The following is a 13938-nucleotide window of genomic DNA, read 5'->3' on the forward strand; positions in this document are numbered from 1 at the left end:
AGCCTAAGAGAACACCACCTACATCCTGCAGAAGATGCCCAGGTACACTTGGCCCGTTGCTCCTGCCCGGAGAGCTTTGCAGCATGGAGCTCCCACGGGGTTGGCGATGCAAGAGCCAAATGCTCAGTCCTAACTTTTTCCCCAGTCCCCAGAAGTTCAGGATGTGAGCTGGGTAAGAAAACCACTTGGACCGAACAACTCTAGCCATCTGTGTGTTTAACTCACATTCAGTCTCTGCCATTTTGAGGACCAGACACTGGCTATAAGCCCAAACTTACACTGCAGAAGTGTGATACATCCAGCAAGATGCTTAAGAAGCTGAAGGACCACAAGCGTACAAAATCCCCTACAAACCCGAAAATCTGCTGCCACAGCCATGTTGGGTATAGGGGGCTCAAAATGGGGCTCTTGACTCAGCMAGTCTGATCCATTCGCAGAAAAAAAGGGAACGAGAAGCCCTTCTGGAGAAGGGGAGATGCAGGGTCCAGCGTCCCACTGGTGAAGGGGCAGGGTCCACTGCAGAGCTCCTTCCCATGTTGTTGGCTCACTGAGGCCTTCTGCAAAGGCACTGCTGCAGGAGGACATKCCCTAAACCATCCCTGAACCGAGAGGGGCAGGCAGCTCCTTGAAGGCTTTTTATAGCAGTGCAGGTCCTCATGAGACAACCAAGTCTTGTGCCCAGAAACAGGAACAATCTAAATCCAAGCAAGCAGTAAACCCTGGGAGAAATAGTATCTAGACACATTTTATTATTCAAGTAAATATTTATGGCATCACTGACACAGAAAATCCTGGGGCAGATGCTCTGTTTCATTTGCCTAAGTATGTGAGACAGACACCCCGAGACAGGCAAGGGCCACAGCAAACAGCCTGTGCTGCTCAGGACCTTGTCCAAAGGTTAACTTTTTATTCACTAGGACAAAAAAAAAAACAAAAAAAAAAAAACAAACAAAAAATAATTCCGACTCTTCGACAGTTCTGGCCTCATGAGCAGCTGAGAGAGGAGTCACTGTGCATTCAGCTCTTTTTGAAAGCCGTCCCTGGCCACGCGAGTTTGCTAGTTTCTAGTAATAGAGTCTTGCTCCGAGAATTGGCCACCTACACATTCCCCAAAAGCAAGACAGTTAAACAGATCATCCAAAAATGAGGGAAAGCTTTTATAGTCTCGGTAGCTTGAGGTTACCTTCCACGTTAACACAAGGAAATGTGCAGTGATTTAGTCAGGACTTGCAGGCGATTTAAGAGCCCAGGTCCTAACAGCTTTCGCAGACTGGGAGTACTTCTTAAAAACTTGACCTTTCTTTGCTACAAAAGGTTTCCCTTTTGCGGTGGGTCCTGCTATATTCATAGAGGAGAGATTTCAGACTAGAGAACCCAGGAAGAGGTTCAGGGAATTCAACAAGGAAAAAAAACAAAACAAAAAACAAAAAAAACCCACAAACACCTAAATAAGCCCTCCCTTGCAACTGCTGCAGCCATAAAAGACTGGAGACCTATTCTACATGTCCCAGGTCCCTCCTACCTGCTCAGGGCTGAAATTCCCAGCAGGGTTGCAAAAATCTAGAAATCAAACTGAGCCATCAGTGCAAAGCAGGCGGGACTGTACTTGCTCCTGCATCACCAGAAACTGTCCTCTATGAGCCAGTTAGGAAACCAGTGTTGAAAGAGACTGGATGGCACAGCTGAGAAAGTGCAGGCATTAGGGATGACCGTCTTTACCTGCAAGACAAGCAGATCTAGTTTATGTAATTGGGGAAAATTAAAAAAAAAAAGGGGGGCAAAAAAAAAAAAAAAAGCTTCACTACCAAGAGTGGAGCTTCAATATCACTTCTTACCACTACCGCTATTGAACATTGGACTCCTAAGTCCTTTTTATTCGAAGGCCGAAACCATTATCAACAGCTGGTGAGCTTATGCCACCACTGCTATTGAGCACTGGATTCCCAAATCCTTTTTATTTGAAGGCTGAAACCATTATCACCAGCTGGTGAGCTTGTGCATGGTTACAGCGAGAAAACAAAAAGCCTGTGTTTTACGCACTGATAAAAAAAGTGGGAGGCAAATAGACTGCTTCCAGCCTGGTAAGTCTCCATTCATCATGAAAACATAGGTTTATGTGGGCAGCTGCCTGCAGACAGGAGCCCTGCATTAAAATCAGACAGCCTCAAGTAAAATCAGGCTGACCTCTTGAGCTTGCGTATGACCAAGACCAAAGCTAAAAACAATACATTAAGATCAATAATTTGCACAAAAATTTTTCTTTTTGTTACTTGCAAAAATAAACCTCTCCTAAAGTACTCCAGTTTGGAGGCAGCGACACTAGGAGAGCTTTCGGAGCTCCTGGCCTTTTTGGTGCCAGCAATGCACAGCAAGGACTGTAAAGTGCACAGACTCAAGCTCCCCAAAGTCCAGCTCAGGCAGACAAGGCATTCAGGAGGGGGCTGAAGGCAAATAAAAAGTCTGCAGATAGAGAAGTCCATGAGGATTTGGACTCTTCTGCCTAGAGGCTCAGATTAAAAAGATAATGTCATCAGACACCATGATCTGGTTGTCATCTTGCATGTGGGCTAACGCCGCCTTCACTTCAGCTGGTGAGAAGGGCTCAGGGTTGTCCTGGTTGATGGACTCCATTGCACTCTTCAGGCCCACGGACTGGGCATGGGAAGCTTTGAAGACCTCCAGAAGGGCAGCCTTGAATGCTTTCAACCTAGGCAGGCAAGGTGGGAAGTAATTCACATCAGACACTGAATGCAAGTCCTTCCCTTCCCTGTCCTGAGTTGTTCCAGAAGCAGCACCCAGCAGGAGAGCCAAAATGGGAGCAGGGAGCATCTGCCACCCAGCATGGGTGTGCTTTAAAGACCTGGCACCTCTGGTTATGCCCACCGAGCTGCTACATCCACACAGCCCATCTCAGACCCAGAGATACCAACTCCAGGTATTCCAGCTATTTTTCAGCTTACAGAGGAAAAAAAAAATCCTGCTACATTACCATCATGAACATCATCTACCCCACATCTATGTTTCTACTTGTGCTACAGCCCCTGCACAGGCTTGCGCAGAGACAAATCCCTCCTCTTCCTCCCCCTGCTTTTATGGCCCCTCACTCACCTCGGGTCAGCCAGCTCTGGCTTCTTTGCTTCACCAGCAGTCGAAGGTTCGGGCGTCTTGGGAGTATGTGCCTGGACTGGAGCAGAAAGAGGAGAGTTACGTTCACCCTGGCCAAAACGCAGACCCGCAGCTTGACACAACCCTTTCCCCACTGCAGTGCTAAAGGCTTTACTGCGCTCAGTTACAGACGGATGAGAAAGGAGCCCAGCCTGGGGCTTCTGGCAGGATCTACATGGAGGCAGCCCATCCACTAGCTGAAAAAGGAGAGCACGGCTGGAGCAGCACTGGGTTTCCAGGTACTGCACTGTGCCAAGGACCCCGAGCAGCCCCAGCATGGGGTCACTTCTCATTGCAGTGCACAAGCCCACCAGCCCAGAAGGCAGCAGCACCCTCAAAGAACCATGTGCCAGTGAAATCTCAGGCACTCACCCTCTGGCATCTCCTCCTCCGCATCACTGAAGTCATAAGGGTCATAGGAGTCTCCTTCATCCCCTGAGCGTGCCTTCTTCCTCCTGGGTGTGGAGAGAGAAGGTCACTTCCCTGCACTGAATCACAGACCTCAGGAACGCTACAGAGCTCCTTGAAACATCAAGCTCGGACAACACAGGGTACCTGCGGCTTGCAGTTAAACCCAGAACTTGTCTGCCATCAATCCAGCCATAAACCTCCACGCACAGCAGGGGATCTGATGTAAGCATTCAGGTGCTCACCTAGTTGCCACCACAAGCCTCAGGGAAGTCAGCCTGCCCCTGCTGGCAGCAATTATACTGGCCAGAAGAGGCCAGCACCTTTGGGCAATACCTCCCCTTCTCCTTGCTCAGGCTCCTACCTTTTCTTCCTGCTCTCCTCCTCAGGCTGCTGATCCTCCTCCTCCTTTTCAGTCTCCGAGTCGTCCTCCGCCTGCTTTTTGCGCTTCTTCTCTTTCTCCAGCACCTGTACAATGAAGGTAGGCAGGATTCAGCCTGCCTCTGACGCAGGTAGGATCCCTGTGCTGTCCCAGAGCATCGCTCCTGCCTGCTCCCAAAGCAGACCTGCCTCCCTCCAAAACGGCCTCACCGACTAAACAAGCCAAAGGGTTTCAGTCCTCTCCAAGAGACCTGTTTGCCCAACCTTCCCTTGCACAGGGAAGCAGCCTGAGCCTAACACACACCCCCACACATGCCTGTGAGTTAGGCGAGGGCTCAGCCATGTCCCCAAGCCCCTTACTCCAAACAGCCCATTGCCAGGAGGGGAGGTGCAGGGCAAGGCTTCCTGGAGGTATTTTCAGGGTCACCAACAAGGCACACCAGCATGTGTCCTTCCCAGCCACGGACAGGCAGACACCAGCCCTCTGCACTCCAGAGGGGGGGACAGCCATTGCCTTTCAGGCGCTAACACCACAACGTGGGGCCAAGAGCTCGCCGCAGCCCAGGTCTCATGCTGGCACTGAGAAATGGCCCAGGTGCTAGCAACCCCGGGTGCTCAGCCTGCACCAGGTTCAGAGCCCAGACCTCCCCCTTTCCATGATCCCTTCAGGACCCCACCGCTGCTAAGGGGCACCTTCCCCTTGCCGGGCTCCAACCTTTTTGAAGTAGGCAAACTGCACCAGCTCCACAGCTGCTTCTGCATCCTGAAGATCAACTGTCTTGTTCATCCTGGCCTTCGCATGGGCCGTGGAGAGGCGGATCAGTGTCTCCAGGGTACGGGCTGTGACTGGGGAGGTCTGGGGATGGAGAGCAAACGGCTGTGAGGCACCATGTCCTCATAGGGTCTGCTTGATTGCCAAGAGGCCCCATGCAGTGCAGGGCCCGGCAGGACCCCATGTAGCCTGGACATCAGCACCTGGGTTTGCCTCCCTTTGCAACCCCAGAAGGCGTCTCATCCAGGGCAGGAAATATCCATAATGGGAGAGGAGAGCATTTGCCTCAGTTTCCCTCCTCCTGGCATTAGAGGGAGGGAGGAAGCTGCTTGTCCATCACAAGCAGCACAACGGCAGAGCTCACCCTGGCGATGTCGGAGTTCATCTGGTTCTGGCTGCGCAGGCGGGAGTATTCCTCGGCTATGTAGTCTGCCGACTCTTGGGTCAAGACGGGCTTAATGATCTTTGCTACGTGGATGTATTTCCTCATGAACTCCATGCTGACGATCTTCTCTCTGTGGGAGATACACACACACCCATGTCCCCAAAGGGATAAGCAAAGGCAGCCTGCAAAAATGGGGCTGCACGCAGAAAAAGGGCAAGCGCTACCTAGTACAAGGAAAATTCAGCTCTAGGAGACATTCCCCAAGCTCTTGGTGGTGCCTGGCATTAGGAATCAAGTTCAGAGCAGCTGCCCAGAGTAGACATGTTTCAGAGCTCCCTTTACATCCTGCCTACACATTTTCACATGGATCATCTACAGCATCACTGTCCCCCGCTCTCAGCTGCCACCTGGATGCCAGATCTAGCACATTTTTTAGTTTGCTCCTCGTGCCAGAAACCCCCCGCAGAGCTAGAGGAAGGAGCAGCCACCAGGGCTGTGGACAGGGAACTCACTTCCTCCGGTGGGGCCCATGCAGGAGGTCATCGTGTTTCTCATACACTTGGAGCTCCTGTTCCTCCTCCTGGGCGAAGTCAGGGTCATCTGTAGCCAGGATCTCCACGGCGCTGCCCAGGGGCATGGCTGGGAAAAGGGAGGGTTACAGAGAACAGGATTTTAGCCTCTTGCAGTACCACTGGACCACAACGGTCTTCTGTGAGCAGGCCAAAAGGCACATGCTAATAGCACTCAGCAAAACCACATACACCGGCCCCAAACAGTTGGTAACAGGGGCCATGAGGTGGGGAGGTTGGACAGCGGGAAGGGTAAGATCAAGCAGCAAGGCAGTTTCACAGCCTGGGGAAGAAGAGTCTGCATCGAGGACTTCCAGCACCACGGTGCTGCTCCCTTTCTCACAAAAAACAACATAACGCCGCTTTTCCCCATGCTCCCAGCTCCTGGGAAAGGGAGCGAAGACATTCGGGTTGTGCCTCAACACAAGAACCCCAACCTTCCGCTATCTCTGGTGCCTCTGCCACGGCCAGGTGGGACAGAGCTGGGCAGTGAGCTACAGAGGACAGACGGAGACTCGTTGCCTCAGGGTCACGGCAAAGCAATATTCAATATCCCACAGGGAACAAGGGTCCAGTCCCTTCTYGCCTGCAAGCAATAGGGAAGTGACCACAGCCATAGAAAACTTGTAACTCATGGGCTCCCTATTGCCCAGCCAAGAAGGAGAGAGTAACCCCAGCTGCAGGACAGCCCAGGGCTCCCAGACGGCAAGAGCCGACTCACCATCCCCATCCTGCTCGTTGGGGTTGCGGTAGCGGTGCATTCGCAGGACGTGGTCCGAGATCTCCCTGTCCTGCTCAGGGTCCATCTGGTCCAGGACAATGAAGAGCAGGTCAAAGCGGGAGAGCAAGGAGTCCTGCAGGCCAATGTTCTCCATGGGCGTCTTGTACTGGTCGTACTGCAAGAGGTCGAGACAAGGAGTTAGAGGAGACCCTCTTGGGCCAGTGTAAACCATTAGGAGAACTGGATGGACCTCCCCAGGCCAGGCCTTAAAGGATGGATGTAGAGGTGGCCAGATGCTGCCTGCAAACTCCAGGCAATACCCAGTCTGCTGCAGAAGTAAAGGGCTATTTTCCCCATACTGGAAGAYGGCTAAAGCTCTTATTTGCAAGAAAAACCCATGGGGTTTTTTTTGTGCTCTCTTCTCAGGGTCTGTCACAGCCAGATTGAAGGCTACACACCAGAGGCTGAGCACCACTGCCCTCATCCTGGCTGTGCTTCCCCCAGCCAAGGCTGGGATATCCAGCTCAGGATAAATACCTGGGCACCACCAGCCACGAGATGCCATCCCAACACAGTTCCCCAAAAGCTCATGACCCAGGTTGAGGATTCACTGGGCTGCCCAGAGCAGCTCTGGCTGCTCTCCAGTCCCACATCTCTGGGGCAGAGCACTGAGATCCCCAGGCAGCACTGAGCCGAGTTAAGAAACTCCACAAGCCTCATTCAAGGACTTGAGCACAAGGTAAGAAACCCCATCAGCCCCTCTCGCTCCTGGGACAACTGTGAAAAATCAGCAACAACTAAACATCCAGGTCTTTGCCCCAAACAGCCCAGTCCCATTAGCTCAGTAAGAACTGAGTCCCTAGTTTGTGGGGGGATCTTTTGGTTTTTAAGAGAGGCCTTTTCCACGAAGATAGCTCCCACCAGCCTTCCCCACAGAAGGGACCCAGCGTACCCCAGCCCTCACCCCCACTCACCCGGCCGTAGACTGGATTAGCCGCAGCCAGGACGCTGCAGCGGGAGTTGAGCCGCGCGTGGATGCCGGCTTTGGCGATGGTGACACGGCCCTGCTCCATCACCTCGTGTATGGCYGTACGGTCGATGTCGGACATCTTGTCGAACTCGTCGATACACACCACYCCCCGGTCAGCCAACACCATGGCTCCTGCTTCCAGGCGCCGTTCGCCTGGGAAGGAAAAGGGTGAACCATCACTCAACAAGCCCCACAAGTCTGTCCCCTGCCATGACCCGCTGCACCATCCCTCCATCCCYGTGACTAGGCTAAGCCTTGAACAGCAGCAGATGTTTTGGCTTGGACCTGTGCATCTTCTACCCTCCTTGAGGGCAGAAGGGCACTGAGGAAGAAGAACAGACCTACAAGGAGAAAGAGGACAAGATCCAGCCTGTTGGCTGTCAGCCAGCCCCCAATGGGGTGAACCTCATAGAAAAGGAAGAGAAGACCATCACCTGACAGAGGCAGAGATAATAYCCCTAAACACTATTATCGTTGCCATAAAGCTTCTGGCCAGAGCAAGGCATACAGGTGCCAYTGCAGGAAGAACAAAGAGTAATCCTGGATCTTGCAGAGACCCTGGCATCACCTTCAACATCAGCCAGCAAGCCTCTGCCAGCTCCCAGCAGGAGCCAGCCCGCTCCTTACCAGTTTCTTGGTCCGTGGTGACGGCAGCAGTCAGACCAACACCAGAGGAGCCTCTGCCGGTGGTGGGGATGGCCCGGGGTGCAGTGCAGAGCACATACCGCAGCAGCTGAGATTTGGCAACTGAAGGGTCTCCTGAAATGGAAAAGACTGCATTAAATCGGGGCTGACTGTCCAAGAAAGTAGTTTTGCAGAAAAAGAGCTACAGGTCCAGATGGGCAGCAAGTTGAACATCAGCCTGCAGCGCACCCTGACAGCAGAGCAAGCAAACAGTATCCTGGGCTGTCTGAGCAACACTGCAGCTGGCAGGGCGAGGGAAGGGATCCTTGTCTTCCATTTGGCACTTGTGACACCACATTACCGTGTCCCGTTTGGGGCTCCCCAGTGAGGAGAGATGAAGAAAAAAAAAGGGGGAGGGGGCGTGAGGGGGAGAGGTTGTTTAGCCTTTAGAAAAGAAAGTGAATGGAAGATCTCCTTGCCTTCCTCAACCACCTAACTGGAGAAAACAGAAAAGATGGAACCAGACTTCTCCAAGAGGCACATGGTGACAGGATCAGGGGCAACTCTGAACATAGGAAATCCCTCTAAGTGTGGTCAAGCACAGGGAAACAGGCCCAGAGAGGCTCTGGGATCCCATCCCTGGAGACATTCAAAACTAACTGGACAAGTCCCAGAGCAACCTGATCTACCTTGGCTCTGCTCTGTGTACAGCATCAGACTATGGGCCTCCTGAGGTCTAACCTCAGCTACTCTATGAAACTAAGACTGGCCTTCATTTTCCTGGTCCCTTCATCTCACCYCTCCCCCACCCAAGACCCAACCTAGGGTTCCTCTGCCCAGCATCTCCAGACCTATCAGCAAGATGTTGATGTCTCCTCGGATGCGGCTCCCATTCTCTAGGACTTTCTCCACTCCTCCAAGCAGCATACAGAGAAGGGCCTTCTTGATGTACTCATGCCCATGGATACTGGGAGCCAGGGATTTTGCCAGCTGGTCAAAGATATCCTAAGGCAGAAGAGGCAAAGCACAGCCCATAAGACAGACAGCAGCAAACAAGAACAAGGAGTAATTCTTTACAACTCTATTTGAGCACACCCATGCAAGAAAAGAGTTTATTCCTACCATAGAACCACACTAGTGAAAGTTTTTTTACACAACAGAAGACATTTATTGGAGTTTTCTTTCAATCATCCTGCCCATGGCTCTGATGTCCTACATCACAGTCACCCCAGCAAGCACTGGAAGCAGCAAACCCAGTAAGTGCAAAGCATCCTCCTCTCCAAGATACAAAGCAAAGGCTAGATCACAGGATCAGGCTGGGGGACCCTCCTTTTCCCTTCTTAGCCCAAGACTTGTGATTTTGCTGTTTTCTTTCAGAGCATCGGTGATCCACACTGTGGTATCACTCTGTTCTTGGTTTTGAGGAGAAAGAGAGGAAGGTATTTCTTCTACAGACTATTTCTCTGGCAACCAGCTGGCAGATTCAGGAAACACAGATTTCCATCTGGACAACCATGCACAGTGCTGCCAACAATCAGGAAGCTCTACTAGTATTACAGAAGCAGCAAAACCAAGCCAAAACAAACAAGAACCACCCTCCCAGAATTTGATAACAGTGTGAGCAAAACGCAAAGAAAGCAAGTGGAAGATCCAGCAACGTTGCTAAGAGGAGTGAAGAGTTTACTCAAAGTCCACCCGAGAACACGACACGTTCTTAACCACATGTCAAGCTTTAAAATTGCTATAGCCAAAACCTCATGCTTGGACACAAGCCTGCCTAGAAGGCAGGCTCGTAAGTAAGATTTAAATACCTTGGAGCGACTCTTGCTGAATCTCTTGATCTTGGCCACATCAGCAGCAGAGTAGAGAGGCCGAATGTCCTTGCTCATCTGCTTCACATGACAGGCAATGAGGATAGTCCTGAAGAAGAMAGACAGCCATGGTCAGGTCTGCAAACCCCAGAGAAGCCTACAGGTCACAGCAACAGTGCCACAGAAATTTCCACATGGTCACCATTTGCTCTAGAAAGTCATCATGGAAGGCTGAAAAGCTCCAAGAACTACAGTCCTCCTCTGTCTCTGTCTAACTGGACTACTTTAAGAGCAACTGGAGCAACTTTAAGAGTGTCCAACCATCTCTGCATACAGCTGGACTTTACAACTCAATACTGATGCTCAGAAGCCAGTAGCAAACCCAGCTCTGTGATGGCTATCTACTTGCCCTATCTCACCTGCCAAAGACAGGACCCTACTGAAAAGGGGTGAGCAGCCTGGAGTTGTCCTTCAAGCCAGAAGGAGACTCACCTGAACGTCCCTGAAGTATAACCCCCTTTCTTTCCTGGCAGGCAGCGGTATGTCCCGACCACCTGGATGCGGTCCCCAGGCTTCACTTTGTCCACTAGGTCGTCATCCAGAATGACATCGACAGAGCGTGGCAGCTGCCCTGCTGGTGCCTTCTCGGGCATCTCCTGGATGGTGATGGTCTGATGATCCTTGTAGACTGAGAGGCCAAACTCGGTCTCCAAGGGATTATTCTCTTCATCCTAGAGCAGGAACGACCATAATAAGACCAGCATCATTTTTCAGGAGCACTGGAAAGATAGGTCAGCTGAGCAGCAAGAAGACAGGCTGCACCATCCAAAATGCCCAAGACCACTGAAAAGGCTTGTTTAATGAAGTCTGCCAGAATCTGGGGTTCACCAGCTCCACAGCCCCCTGGTCTAACACTGTTAGCACCCAACAGTGCTGGTACTCTCTGTTTCTCCAAGGCCTGTTGCTAATGTAGGCAGCAATAACACATCACCCATGCAGAAGACAGTATGGGCACTGAGGACATAGCTCAGGTCAAACCTCCTTCCACTCCCAAATACAGACCAGTCATTCTGCCCAAGGGTGCATACATCCTCCAGGAGAGCACAGACATGCCCATGCTAACGCAGGYACCAACAGAAAGAAAACTGGCTGCAAACCCCTAACAAAAACCAGCTAAGCATCTCACAGCAGAAGCAATATTATAACTAACATCTGAACTTCCCAAACAAAAGCTGGCCTGGTGACTATGTGTCTAAAAGAGACTTTCTTTAAATGCTCCTTGTAGCTCTCTGGGTCTGTCACATCACACATTCTTTTCTCTACTCCRTGGACTATGTAGGCAAAGGGAAAAAGAGATCCACAGGGATTTGAGACCCTCAGCTCACAAAGAGCATGATCTCCCCCAAGGCGTTTGCTGACACTTCTCATTAGGCCACTTCACCTCACCTTTGTAGGGTAGACAGAGCTGGACGGGAAAGCATCCAGAGATGTCATGTCTGTATATCGTCGCTCAATGGTTTTCTTAGTAGCTGGGCAGTAATGGACACTCCGGACAATCTTTGGACGAACCAGAGAACCTGGGTTTGGAAGAAATGAGAGAAGAGTTGGGGCAAGAAAAGTCCCATCCATATGTCAGCCAGCAATCCTTGATGGGATTTCCACTCATAACTGCACTCGGGACATCTGCTGATAGACAGGGTCTATTCTGTGCCAGAATTTGCCAAGTTCTTTGTTATCAAAGACCATCCCAACATTCAGAACTTGTACCGAGTCCCACGTTCCCCCTCACACACGTTGCCAGGACATACCTCAGCTCCTGGATGAACTACAGCCCTTCCACAGCAAATACCTCAACCCACTGCCCCTCAGCACAGCTACAGCTCAGGTATCCAGGTCTCCCCCCGTCATACGCCACACTCACATTTAGTCACGATGCCCTCCACACAGACGACGCAGCTAAGGAAACAGGCGGTCAGCGTCCGGGGCGACACRTGCTTGGAACCAAAGCTGCCCTCGAGCCCAATGTAAAAGTCCTCGTATTGCTTGGCATAGGTGGCGTCAACAGAGGCAACAAAATCCTTCAGAGCGCGCTGGAAGGCCATCAGCTCCTCAAAGGCATTGCTCAAAAGCCTGGAACAGGGGGAGGTGATGATGCCGTCAGTTCAGCAGCAAGGATCAGGCGCTACTGGCATGCTAGCAACCCCCTTCTGCCTTTCTCCATCAGGAAATCTGGGAAAACGCTCAAAGCTTTCCCAGGGCTCCATGCACTCTGAAAGCTTACTAGGAAGCCGAGACAAAAAAAAAAAAGCTTATCAGTTCCCTTATAGTCAGCTCAACTCCCACTAACAGCCAGAGGCTGTAGGAGTAGACTCAGCCCAAACATACCTGCAAAACCTCACATGTTCCTAAACTGATTTGCAAGCCTGGTCCAAAATAATACTAGCATCCTAAAAGGAGACATTTCATATCACACAAACAACCCCAGATTGCTGCAAATACTAGAACTAACAGCTTTTAATCAAATCAAGGGTTTGCAAGCTTTGGAAGGGATGGATGTCATGGGGGAAAAGACAAAGCCCATCTTTACAAAGCATTCTTGTGGTCCACAGGACAAGGTCTGGCCCTTCCTTGCCAAACGCGATATACAGAAAATGAGTCAAACTTCTAAATCTGCATGGTGCCAGAGATGCGCCCCACCACCCCACTCAACACCCCTCCAAGCTTATCAGAGGCCCCCCTAACCGGCTGGCTCTCTTCTCGTTTTTCCTCCGCAGGTCATTGATGTTGACAAGGAGGCGGTACTGGTTGTCACTGATCATGTCGCGGACTTTGCTGTGGTAAATCCCTTGATCTTCCTGCAGGAGAAATACCCATTTTAAATGATCATATATATATATATGCAAATGATCATATATATATATATATATATATATATATATATATGCAAATGCAGCCCGAAGGAGACAATTTCTGCAAAGCATCTCTTGCTTGAAGCCTTTTAAAGAAGCTGGTCCCAGGGTCAAAGCAGCTTATCATAAGGAAAGGGTCCCACTGGGGCACTTGTTCAGTTCTTCCCACATACTGTAAGGGACCCTCCTTTCCCAAGGACTTCATGGATGTCTTTTACATTCTTGTATTTAGAAACCATCCTCATCAGATCTAGGTTGTCTGAGTCAACTTTGAGCTTGCATTTAATCTAAACACAGTAGAGGCGTGCGCTAGCCCGCCTGCATGGGCCGACCCAGGCAGCTCAGCGGAAGCGTGCCTGGGCAGTACCCGCACACCGCGGCGGCCCACGCACTCGCTTGCTGGCTCTTCCTTCGCATCACACCTAAAGGGAAGAGCAGCCCCTCACCTTGCCCAGCGCCCGCGGGTGGGACCCCCACGCTCGGCCTGCAGCAAGGCAGCGGGGCGGCAGGGGGTCGGCCCGGGAGAGCCCCCGCGGCCGGCTGCTGCCTGCCCCTGAGCTGCAGCTGCTGGATCCCAAAACGGGGCCGCAGGGGAGGGTGGAGGGGTGCCGGGGACAAGGAGGGAAGTGCCCCAGGGTCCGCCCCTACCCCGCTTCCGTGCAACACCCCCCCGTCCTCCAACGCAGCCCCTCTCCCGGCCTCACCTCATCGTCCAGGAAATCCAGGTAGTCGCGCTGCGCCTCTCGCAGCTCCGCGTCCTCCAGCGCGCCCGCAGGGGCCGCCATGCTCCCCGCCGCACCGAGAGGCCGGGCGGACCGCCGAGACCCCCGGGCAGGGGGGGGAGGAGGAGGGCGGCGGGGGGCGCACGGACGGCGCTGGGTAAGGGCCCGGGGCGCAGACCTCGCTCCGCAGCGGCGCCGGCAGCGCCGCGCTCCGCCGGTGCCGATCGCGCCCGAACACGCTCCGCCCTTGGCGCCAAAACCGCGCTTTCCCGCCACCACAGGGCTGCAGCGCGGGAGGGGGGTTCCGCTTCCTTCCCACCGCCGCCTCTCATTGGGCGGTGCCGCCCCGCGCCGCCGAGCCGCCAGCCAATGCGAGAGGCGCAGGGATTCGCGGGAGCTGACGCGCCACGGCGCCGGCCAATCAGCGCGCGGAGGGGCGGG

The 13938-nt window shown here is 52.5% G+C and overlaps 1 protein-coding gene across 1 annotated transcript; it reads right to left on the reverse strand.

The window, feature by feature from the left end:
* Window positions 1-680: 680 nt before the first annotated feature.
* MCM3 (minichromosome maintenance complex component 3) lies at window positions 681-13714 on the reverse strand. Its single transcript, XM_026063965.1, has 17 exons — window positions 13480-13714; window positions 12609-12721; window positions 11788-11996; window positions 11313-11443; window positions 10359-10597; window positions 9867-9975; window positions 8907-9060; window positions 8059-8190; window positions 7376-7584; window positions 6402-6576; window positions 5624-5750; window positions 5091-5241; window positions 4670-4810; window positions 3938-4041; window positions 3538-3620; window positions 3109-3184; window positions 681-2707 (listed from the first exon to the last, which is right to left on the reverse strand). The coding sequence occupies exons 1-17, from the start codon at window positions 13558-13560 to the stop codon at window positions 2509-2511; spliced, it is 2433 nt and encodes an 810-aa protein (XP_025919750.1). The 5' UTR covers window positions 13561-13714; the 3' UTR covers window positions 681-2508.
* Window positions 13715-13938: the final 224 nt, after the last annotated feature.

Source organism: Apteryx rowi, unplaced genomic scaffold (genome assembly GCF_003343035.1).
Source record: "Apteryx rowi isolate R43461 unplaced genomic scaffold, aptRow1 scaffold_205, whole genome shotgun sequence".
NCBI classification, from domain to species: domain Eukaryota; kingdom Metazoa; phylum Chordata; class Aves; order Apterygiformes; family Apterygidae; genus Apteryx; species Apteryx rowi.